The sequence below is a fragment of the Polypterus senegalus genome, chromosome 16 (assembly GCF_016835505.1).
Source record: "Polypterus senegalus isolate Bchr_013 chromosome 16, ASM1683550v1, whole genome shotgun sequence".
Lineage (NCBI taxonomy): Eukaryota > Metazoa > Chordata > Cladistia > Polypteriformes > Polypteridae > Polypterus > Polypterus senegalus.
In genome coordinates this window covers 17,240,364-17,252,580 of record NC_053169.1, presented here as the reverse complement: position 1 = coordinate 17,252,580, position 12,217 = coordinate 17,240,364, and the positions used below count along the sequence as shown (strand labels likewise).

At 40.5% G+C, this 12,217-nt stretch overlaps 1 protein-coding gene across 11 annotated transcripts in view; it reads right to left on the bottom strand.

Annotated features, from left to right (window-relative positions):
• ltbp1 (latent transforming growth factor beta binding protein 1) overlaps positions 1 to 12,217 on the bottom strand; it is a 432,727-nt gene that overhangs the window by 201,305 nt on the left and 219,205 nt on the right. For 9 of the 11 annotated variants that reach the window (XM_039738108.1, XM_039738103.1, XM_039738107.1 and 6 more), the window contains one exon: positions 7,259 to 7,483. The exons of the other annotated variants lie outside the window; for them this stretch is intronic. In XM_039738108.1, coding sequence (XP_039594042.1) covers positions 7,259 to 7,483 — 225 coding nt within the window. The remainder of the gene's footprint in view (positions 1 to 7,258; positions 7,484 to 12,217) is intronic. 11 annotated transcript variants of the gene reach the window in all.

The window sequence follows — 12,217 nt, the reverse complement described above, 5'->3', positions numbered from 1 at the left end:
ACAGGACTAACAACACTACGGTAATGATGTCCGGGAACAGGACTCACTCCTGAAGAAAACAGCAAACGGGATTATTTACATGGAGTATGAGACATATCATTTGTACAGTTTCTGTTTCCTTCAATCATCTTGATTAGCAGTTTGCTTTTTATTCTCATGGGAAATATGAAGCACCACCACTGACTAGTTGTCTTCAAGACAGGAATTAAGAAGCAGTTGTCTCAATTCCAGATACATCTACACTGTAAGTTGTAAGATGATACTTTGTTGCTTATTAGATTGTAAAAATTCAAATAAGATAAGATAAATTGAGAAATTTGAGAATACCATTTAATTTACAAGGACTATTACAGCAACAGATAGAAGCAGAGAGATTAAAGATAGATAGATTATGAAAGGCGCTACAGGATAGATAGATAGATAGATAGATAGATAGATAGATAGATAGATAGATAGATAGATAGATAGATAGATAGATAGATAGGGAGGCGCTATATGATAGATAGATAGATAGATAGATAGATAGATAGATAGATAGATAGATAGATAGATAGATGGGGAGGCGCTATATGATAGATAGATAGATAGATAGATAGATAGATAGATAGATAGATAGATAGGGAGGCTCTATATGATAGATAGATAGATAGATAGATAGATAGATAGATAGATAGATAGATAGATAGATAGATAGATAGATAGATAGATAGATAGATAGATACTTGGGGGTCCACATCAATGACAGGCTGGACTGGCCTAGTAACACAAAGGACCCTCTTTCTTAGGAGACTGTGTTCCTTTAAAGCGGACAGTGTCATCTTTGACATGTTTTATAATTCTGTGTGGTGTGTTGGGTCAATAACGTCACTTCAAGGGAGGCCTCTCATGTCAGCAAGCTAATTAGGAAGGCAGGCTCGGTTATGGAGTGCACTTTAGAGACACTGGAGGAAGCAACAAAAGGAGACAATGAAGACAAAACTAATGGTCATGATGATCAATGATGCACATCCTGTCCATGACACATATTACCTTTGTGTAATTTTAGCCAAAGAATTTTTCTGAAGTGTGTGAAGAAACACAGCAGGGACCCTTTCATAATCTCGGATCAGTTTCTCAGACACAGCGAATTTTATTGCAGCAGCGCCGTTACCAATTTCTTTCGCAACTTTAACGACTTTTAATTTAAAAGCAGCTTCATATTTTCTTCTGATCGAACGCTCCACCGTAGATAAAGGATGCTCTTACGATAAAGGTGTATGAGGGTGTGAGATACAAAAAACACAAATCAGTGTAAACATTGCTTCGGAATAGTTTGGGTATTACCGTGTGGTCACATGGCACGATAGAGACAGAGAGAACGAGAGGTTAGGAGCACACGCTGACACAGTGCATTGCTGCACCCACATAGAATAAAAAGGCCGTGTGCTCTCTGTGGTTACTCTCTCTGGTGGGTGTTAGCATATCATAATCCCTTGGACCAATAGTGTGAGTTTTCCGCATTCAACTTATACGACCGACATTATAAAATACCGGAAATTATACGGTAAAATCAAGTCCTGACTTATCTGCAGAAGAACTTAAATGCAAGTATATACGGTAAACATTAAACTCAAAATATGTATGATATTATAAATTATACAGTAAAATGAAGTCCCAACATATCTGCAAATATATACAGTAATACAGTTATAGAATAAGCGTTTATATTGGGGAAAAGGACATTCTTTCTTTTTTATTATTTTTTTTGTCTGAATTCTGTTTTGTTAAGTTCAACTTGATTGTATGAAATGTTATTTTCCTCCAATAAAATTAAAAGAAAGACAAAGCACATCTATAAAAAGTTCTAAATTTCACAGAAACGAGTAGTGAGAGATGTGTAAATAACACATGATGAACCTACAGTATATACCTTAAGCCAATTTATCAGCAATGACTAATCTGAAACTTGGAGCGATAAAGAAAAAAATAAAATAAAAAAACATTCTGAGAACAAACACTGAAATGAGTATGAAGAAGAAAAAAAAAAGGGAACAGAGATGAAATTGAACTTTCCAGAGAATTTATTTGGGCCAAGGGCCTCTAGTTTTAGCTTTGGGCCTTCAGAGGAATTTGCAGATGGACCCTCTTGTGACAGCCGTTCTTCTTTCAAACAGAGTGTTAACAACACATTTTTATGAATCATCCCAGTAGTTCAAACTTGAGACGGATTTCCTACAAATGTGTGTGTTATGATATCAGGTCAGGTCAGGTTAGGTTAGGTTGGGGAGCATGCACTGGTACTCCCACTACACGATGAAATAGCTTGGGATCTTGTTTGGCAAGTCCCCTGGCCAGTCACGTGATCCAGTCCCACCCTCCGGAAATGACCATCTGCCTGCCGCAGCCAGGTGTTACTTGGGTGGCCCCCTTGGCCTGGTCCAGTCACTTGGGTCCTCAACAATGAGGATCTTTCAAGCAGGATCACCCTTGGGAAATCGCACCACATGGTCGTAGTGCCATAACTGAAACTCTCTCACAATGTAGGTAATGTGCCTCATTTGGGACTCCATGAGCACGAAATTGGGTTTGCTTTAAATTATTTTCTCATCTTTTTCAGCTCTTTTAAGTTACATTTTGGATTGGAATGCTGTTTTTTTGGAGTCGTACAACCCAATTTTGGCATCAGTTATTTAACTGAAAAGAGCTTTCTAATAGTTACGTATTGTGACAGACGGCTGGGGTGTCAGCGCAGCCAGAATGCCTGGAAAGTGGAAGGACCAGGAGAGGACCAATACCTCCCCCAAGACACGAGAGGGCGCCTGCCCTGAGTCACATGTGGGCCACACCGTTCGGAGCTGGGAAGCTCCACCCGGTTGGGGCAGGTGGCCACCTCCAGGGTCTGCTCAGACGTTCCAAGAGACATGGTCTGCAGCACTTCTGCTACAACAGGAAGTGTTTCTAGGCCAGGAGGCTAATACTGCCAGTGTGCTTCCGGGTGCTCAGGCAGCACCTCTGCCATACCCGGAAGTGCTGCAGGAAGATCGTCAAGAAGCACCTGGAGCACATCCGGGTACTGTATAAAAGGGGCCGCCTCATTCCAGTCTGAGAGCCGGAGTTGGGAGGGAGCATGACGAAGCTTACGAGAAGGGAGCGGAGGCGGCCAGAAAACACTAAGAGAAGGAAGGACTGTGAGTGACTAGTGCACTGTTCTTGTTAAAGATAATAAAATCGTGTGCGTTTTGGATAAAAGCTGTCATGGTGTACTGTCCATGTCGAGGCTTGTTCCTACAAATTCTTTGATGTCTTTTTTCTGACACCATGCTTGTTTTGTTGGGCATCACTATTTTGGGCATCAGTTCCTATGGCTTTGCTATGCAACAACCCTTGGAGGTACACAGTGCCAACATATCACCACAGTGGGATAAAAGATTGGCACCAGTCTAAAGCACTTCCTGGTTATCCGAGTTTATGGATAAACCTGAAGAATTTGCTGCTTTATTATTCATTATCAGTTCTTTAGACCGTTTTTCTGGTTTGGTCTTTGATTTTGGTTTAGTGTTTAGAATCGATGTAAGATTGATGATGATTCTCAGTTACAACATCTTGGCTTTTATTTTTTTTCTTGACTTTTTTTCTCCTAGTCACCTCCTTTATTCAGGTATAACAGTATGTCTTTAAGTTTTAAGTTTTTATTCCTCCAGTCCCTAATGTGGCATTGGGCAGCAATCGACAGCCATCCTGTTAGTGGCCAGCTGTGGCTCATCATCCCATGTTGCACCACGAGCTCTGAAGGGTTCCTGTATTGTAGCTCTCCATGACTTCCTGCATCATCCGTGCCTCTTCTTCCCAACTGACGGTTTCCAGACCATGGTTATACGTGCTGAATGTGTGAAATTGAGTCGTAAGATGTGTCCTGACAACTACAGTATAATCTACGGTCAGCAATGGTGTCCTGTAGCCTCTCTTGTCCTGATCGCTTTAGTATTTTGCTATTTGTTACATGATCTCTTCAGGTTACTTTAAGAGTTCTTCTCAAGCATCGCTGATGGAACACCTCCAAATTATGTGCGGATTTCATTGTCATCTTCCACGTGTCACTGGCGTATGTTTCTGCAGGCTGTACAATTGCAGAGTTTAGCTTCATCTTCATACTAAGGCGCAAGGTCTTTGATTTTCAGGTGTTGCTCAGATGCCTTGCTCAGTCTTGCATTAATGTCATCATCAACATTACTGTACTTTGTAGGTAGGTAGGTTAATTTGTTGACTTCTTCCAATAAAGTTTGTAGTTCCAGGACAGACTGTGTGCCTCTCATAACCTTGGATTTCTCTCCGTTCACAATAAAGGCCGACAGGTGCGGCACAATCAGTGAGACTGTCTGTCATAGCTCGCAGTGTTCGATTGCACTCCGCCAGCAGCGCTGTATCATCGGCGAAGTCAAGGTATGAAGTATTGATATATCAGTTTGGAGGAATAATCTACAAAGGATAAGCACCTGAAATCTGCTAATTAAATGACTTGAACACCAGCGGCCAAAGAAACTGCTTCATCTCAGCTCCAGTGAGCAAAAAAAGCATGAGAGAATCGCACTAGCATGAGAAAGATGCGTTTTTAAAAAAAAAAAAAAAAACTATGCTACTTAAGAAAAACATTTTTTGAGCTGTTGTGTCTACATTTTACAGAACTCCAAACTGCACAATGAGCAAAATAATGTACTTAATATCATACTTACCTCGTGCGTATATGAGAATATCTCGTGTGTGTGATACTTTCATGTAAATACGAGATGTTTTCACGTTCATCTGCGATACTTTCACGTACATAGGGGATACTTTTACGCATGTCCGGGATGCTTTCACATACATACATACAAGGTGAAATTAGTCTAAACAAACTACAAAATTGTGCTTTGGGTACCTAGTACGTACATGAACTCATCTTGGACATGTGTGAAAGTTTCCAGTACGTACGTGAAAGCAGCTTGTACATACAGTCACACACGTGCGAGTAGGAGGCAGCTAAAGGGCTTAAGTAATGGGACTACCACATCCGACCAGGGGGTAGAGGGGGGCACCGACTGTCTTTCTCAGTTCCCTGCAGACCTTTCCCGAGAAATCCTACCAGGTTCCGGTGCCTCCGAAGACCTCACTTCTGGTTCTGGGCCCTTCGATGACACCACTTTCGGCCCAGATGACGCCACTTCCGGGTTCCGGGCCCTTAGACCATAGACATATATAGATAGACGCTGCATTCACTGTGTTGCCCAGTCGACATGATACGGCAGCGTGTCCGTCATATTGCGAGTGGCAAAAGTGCCATTTAAACTAATACAGGTAGACGTGGAAACCGGGTTTTCTGATGAAAAAAACAATAACGTTTAAAACAGTATCGATTACATAAACAGATATTGGCGAATCGTTTAAATGCAATTATTTATTATTATTATTATTATTAAATAATTCCTCCCATATAAGTAACATTTCTCGGACTGCCTACTTCCTTCTCCAAAACATTTCAGTTCATCGAGTTCTTACGCAACACTGTACTGAAGTATTTAACGCCCGAGTCACCTCACGTATAGATTACTGTAATGCTATTCTATCTGTCATCCCACAAAAACGTATCCATCTCTTACAACTTCTTCAAAATTCTGCTGCCAGGATAATAACCTGCTGTTCTAAATCCACTGAACATATCACACCTACTCTCTCAGCTTCACTGGCTCCTTGTTAACTACAGAATACAATACACAGTACCGCTCTGAACATTTCAAGCTCTCCACGACCTCACTGATCTCCTCCAGACTGACACTCCTCTCCTCACTCAGATCCTCATCTGCAGCTCAACTTTCTGTACCACACGTCAGACTCAGTGCTATGGGAGCTCGAGCGTCTCTCATTGTGCTCCTCAACTCGGGAATTCTCTTCCCTCTCATAATCGTCAGCTCGATTCAATAACACATTTTAAAACTACCCTCAAAACTTATCTTTTTAAACTGGCAATTGTGAATTTTGCACTGTTACTGCCAGTTATCTTTGTTCGTTTGCTAATTATTGCTTTTTGATTTATCATTCTCTTGTTTTAATTTTACTAATGTTGTTTAACTTTATTATAAGGGGACCTTGAGTGCTAAGATTATAAAACGGGATTTTATAATGGCCAAATGTAACCAAAACAATTGTTCAGCCTTGCCTATGAAATGTAATCCCCCGGCATCTGGTTTGGAGCGTACAGCGGTTTGTACAATCCCAAGCAGCTCATTATTCGTTACTTCACTCCGCAGCAGTGCCACTCGCAATATGGTGGCGACATTCACGTACGATACTGCTGGTCATGCAGCATCTAGTAATTCTATGTCTATGCCTTAGATGACACCACTTCCGGGCCCTTAAGACGACGCCACTTCCGGGCCCGAGCCCTTAGATGACGTCACTTCTGGTTCCGGCCCCTCTGATGACATCACATCCTATAAGGACTTTTAAAGCCACCCTCTTACCACCAATGAATCAGTTTTGCTTTGGACTCAGTCTTGTGAACAACTCTTATATTATACGGGTGGCTGCCCAAAACCTTTTTACGATGTCTGGTCTGTGTTTCTATCACAGTACATACAGTAAAAGTATCCCGTACATACAAGATATTTTCACGTATGTACGGGGTAGGGGTTATCCCATATTTTTTTTAATTGTGCAGTTCAGAGCTTCCGTAATATTTGACATGCTGTAGATAATACATTAAAGCAATGAGATTTCTCACATTTTAATTGTTATATTGATGTAAAAATATATATTCTTAAATATCTAAGCAACCAATGTAAAAACTTTTTGGTGGGTATACACTAGGGTGTACAATGAGAACATATGTACAAAAGTGGAACTTCTCCTTTACACTCTAGCTAAAGGATTATTGACAACAGTTCATGAGTGGGCACGGAGAGAAGTTCAGTGTACAATTACGTTAGGATTTTTTGAGGTTATCCTCTGCACACCTCAGTTACAGTTATGAGTAAATTTAATAATAACAATTACTTTAAGCCACTTCTGAGAACTGTATAATCGGTTGTGCGGAATAAGGAAAAACACAATTCATTTAACATTCATTCAGTGTTACTTCACTGCTTTCCCAAATAACCAAACACGACCGCCGCTGTTTCGGAAGCTTTCATCGAGTATAGTGAGTTAATGGGACCCAGAAGGTGAAGCAGGAAAGAGATGGCGTAAAGCACTGTTATTATTTAAAAGGAGCATAAGTCAGATGGGAGCGGTGTCTCGTTTTCCTCACCTTTACCCAATGCAACCGCCTCCACTTGGTGCCTCTCAGTGGAGGTCAGGGCCTCCACCGGCTCTTCGTCAGCAGGCACAGGTGCAGGAACCTCCACGGGCACAGGCTGGCTAGTCCTGATCTTGCTGTCAGTGTCAGGTAGATTGTTAGGGTAGGCGTTCACCTTTTTGTACGTTCCAACAACTGTGTAGCCCATTCCACCAGGGCAGATTTCCTTGAAGGCAGCTAAAGCACAAAGACAAGCACGCAAGTAAGGACTTGCTGAAATATTTAAGCCACACGCTGTATTCTTCATCATTGATTGCTGTGTTGCTGTTTCAGAACAAAGCCGGTGACCGCACTGTGTAAATATTAAAAACAGTTAAAAGAGGGGAAAAGGTGCTAGTAAGGACTCCATATAAAAGATCAGATGTCTTTGTTTGGAATACTTTTTTCAATAGGAAGAAATATATAATTTAAATCTAAATGAAAAGCTACAACCAAAGTTGATGTTTAAAAATGACATGAAAGAATCCGAATTCAACCAAATCAAGGATTTACACTCATAATAAAAATACCTTTTGTTAAAACTGAAGAATTTCAACAAAAGTAAATATTGGTCAGCATAATGCAGAATTACATTTTTTGGACCTCTGATTTGTGACGAGTTGTAAACCCTTACTACACAGAGTGGCCACTCTGACTAAATATCACGCGTGTAACAGTTGAGTCGAACGCAGCCTTATACACTTTCTGCCTCTCCAGTTGAATACGTAAGCGTAACTCCCAAAGGTGAGGCTGCAGGTCTGTGAGTTGGACATGAGGGGCATCCCATAGACGTCTCCTGCCTCCGTTTCTCTCGACCATCCACACTAAAGATTTCCAGTTTGTGCCCTCTGCACATACTCGTAGACGACTCTTCAACTGTAGGATGCATCAACAATTTGCAGGAGAAACAGCGTCAAAGGATAGACCACCCAGGATTTGACATTGCTCTTACGTAATAGTTAGTGGTTGCTTTATTGAGCCACCCTCATCGCAACGGAGGTGATGCAGTCCTGTGATGGACCCTGGTAGGTCCATCTGTTTGGGGAAACAAAGCAGACCCGCTGTAGAGAGGGGCCGGATCAGGCTCTGCTTCATAAGGAGGTTCAGTCCGTGCCACAAACTGCCCATGTTTTTACCAGTCTATAGTGGCAAGTCTGGCGTTCTACACTGTCGTCGTCTTCTTGGGGAACAATCGGCAGCTAATGGGTTTCCAGCCACCTGAATAAACTGATCAGGAAGTCTTAGATGACTAATCCTGCAGAAAAGAGGATTAATACAGTAGCTATCATGACTAACGCTGCTTCTACTCAAACTGCACTGAAGCACCATAAACCACTGGTTCAACCTACCATAATGTGTTAGGAGGTGTTACTGTGGCTCTGTTTGCCGACATGCATCAGATTGCTTACTCCCAGCATGCCTGTGCTATCAGTGGGCAGTTTTAACAGACCCACCAGCATAAAGACAATATCTCTTTATGGACAATACACATTACATTTATGCTGGGTATCCTGTGAGCTTAATATTGGGTCTTACATGTTATGCTCTGTGTTCTTGCTGTCAGTCTGTCCTTGGTGCAGATATATCAGTATTAATGAATTGTGTTTGAGTGTAACTGTGGACAAGACTAAATATTTAAGTGGCTTTGATTGCAGTACAGACTTGAATGCAAGATCTGTCTGCTTGAGTGCATCAGGCACAGCAGTCCTTCTGTGGTCTAGCAAATGGGAAGTGTCATGGATGTGTCAAGAACAGGCCAGCACCTAAACTAAACCCAGCCAAAGTTAGCTCTGTGGCGGGATATAAAGTATTGATCCATGGGTTTGATGAGGCCAATACGTTTATTTACAGACTAACAACCTGACAGCTTCTGCCAACTCCAAACTGAGGCAGGTCAAAAGGAGCACCTCAGAATAAAGCTCAACTCACTGAACCTGTCACAGTTAGCTACGGCAGTCAGTAACCGAAATGAGGCCCAGTTTAACCACTGAAAAATACAAACGTATGGCCAGTGGGCATTAAAGACCACGGAAGGTTTTGAAACAAATTACCTGGCCGGATACATCTTGAAAGAAATCTTTAAAAAATGATGTGAGGACCATTTTATAATGGAAACACCATAACTGGAAATTGTTTGTGATAATATTTATTGAGATTCTGTTAAAAAAATTAATATCCCCTTGGAACAAATAAAGTTTTTATCTATCTATCTATTATATAGTGCCTTTCACATCTATCTATCATTATATAGTGCCTTTCGCATATCAATCTATTATGTAGTGCATTTCATATCTATCTATAGATAGATAGATAGATAGATAGATAGATAGATAGATAGATAGATAGATAGATAGATAGATAGATAGATAGAATGAAAGGCACTATATGATAGATAGATAGATAGATAGATAGATAGATAGATAGATAGATAGATAGATAGATAGATACTTTATTAATCCCAAGGGGAAATTCACATAATCCAGCAGCAGTATACTGATACAAAGAAACAATATTATTATAGTGCCTTTCACATATCTATCTATCATATAGTGCCTTTCATATCTATCTATCTATCTATCTATCTATCTATCTATCTATCTATCTATCTATCTATCTATCTATCTATTATATAGTGCCTTTCACATATCTATCTATCTATCAATCACATAGTGCCTTATCTATCTATCTATCTATCTATCTATCTATCTATCTATCTATCATATAGTGCCTTTCATTTATATAGTGCATTTCATATCTATCTATCTATCTAGTATATAGTGTCTTTCACATCTACAGTGGTGTGAAAAACTATTTGCCCCCTTCCTGATTTCTTATTCTTTTGCATGTTTGTCACACAAAATGTTTCTGATCATCAAACACATTTAACCATTAGTCAAATATAACACAAGTAAACACAAAATGCAGTTTTTAAATGATGGTTTTTATTATTTAGGGAGAAAAAAATCCAAACCTACATGGCCCTGTGTGAAAAAGTAATTGCCCCCTTGTTAAAAAAGAACCTAACTGTGGTGTATCACACCTGAGTTCAATTTCCGTAGCCACCCCCAGGCCTGATTACTGCCACATCTGTTTCAATCAAGAAATCACTTAAATAGGAGCTGCCTGACACAGAGAAGTAGACCAAAAGCACCTCAAAAGCTAGACATCATGCCAAGATCCAAAGAAATTCAGGAACAAATGAGAACAGAAGTAATTGAGATCTATCAGTCTGGTAAAGGTTATAAAGCCATTTCTAAAGCTTTGGGACTCCAGCGAACCACAGTGAGAGCCATTATCCACAAATGGCAAAAACATGGAACAGTGGTGAACCTTCCCAGGAGTGGCCGGCCGACCAAAATTACCCCAAGAGCGCAGAGACGACTCATCCGAGAGGTCACAAAACACCCCAGGACAACATCTAAAGAACTGCAGGCCTCACTTGCCTCAATTAAGGTCAGTGTTCACGACTCCACCATAAGAAAGAGACTGGGCAAAAACGGCCTGCATGGCAGATTTCCAAGACGCAAACCACTGTTAAGCAAAAGAACATTAGGGCTCGTCTCAGTTTTGCTAAGAAACATCTCAATGATTGCCAAGACTTTTGGGAAAATACCTTGTGGACTGATGAGACAAAAGTTGAACTTTTGGAAGGCAAATGTCCCGTTACATCTGGCGTAAAAGGAACACAGCATTTCAGAAAAGAACATCATACCAACAGTAAAATATGGTGGTGGTAGTGTGATGGTCTGGGGTTGTTTTGCTGCTTCAGGACCTGGAAGGCTTGCTGTGATAGATGGAACCATGAATTTTACTGTCTACCAAAAAATCCTGAAGGAGAATGTCCAGCCATCTGTTCGTCAACTCAAGCTGAAGCGATCTTGGGTGCTGCAACAGGACAATGACCCAAAACACACCAGCAAATCCACCTCTGAATGGCTGAAGAAAAACAAAATGAAGACTTTGGAGTGGCCTAGTCAAAGTCCTGACCTGAATCCAATTGAGATGCTATGGCATGACCTTAAAAAGGCGGTTCATGCTAGAAAACCCTCAAATAAAGCTGAATTACAACAATTCTGCAAAGATGAGTGGGCCAAAATTCCTCCAGAGCGCTGTAAAAGACTCATTGCAAGTTATCGCAAACGCTTGATTGCAGTTATTGCTGCTAAGGGTGGCCCATCCAGTTATTAGGTTCAGGGGGCAATTAGTTTTTCACACAGGGCCATGTAGGTTTGGATTTTTTTCTCCCTAAATAATAAAAACCATCATTTAAAAACTGCATTTTGTGTTTACTTGTGTTATATTTGACTAATGGTTAAATGTGTTTGATGATAAAAAACATTTTGTGTGACAAACATGCAAAAGAATAAGAAATCAGGAAGGGGGCAAATAGTTTTTCATACCACTGTATCTATCATATAGTGCCTTTCACATATCTATTATATAGTGCCTTTTACATCTACCTATCATACAGTGCCTTTCACATCTATCTATCTATTCATCTATTATACAGTGCCTTTCAAATCTATCTATCTAGTATATAGTGCCTTTTACATGTCTCTGCCCCATTTTCAACAATGTGAATGGAGATGGGGACGTAATGTTGTAGGATGCATTTAAATAATACACGTTGGGATCCTTGATATGAGTAGAATGATATCTGAATGCCCTAAAATATTTAAAAAGTATTGCAGACTATCAGCAGTGTAGCATTTTCAGCCTGCTAATCCTCCAGTTTCAATAACATAACAGTGAATTTGGCATTTTAGGGAAGAGACAGCAAATTGCACAGTCACCACCACACCACTGTTTAATGTGCTACAACTGTAAGACACACACGGAGTTAACAACTTTAAACGAACCCTGGAAGATGAATTCTCTCTTGAAGACAACTGGGGGCACAGCTCACTTTTAGGTAGCTCTACATAACAAAGT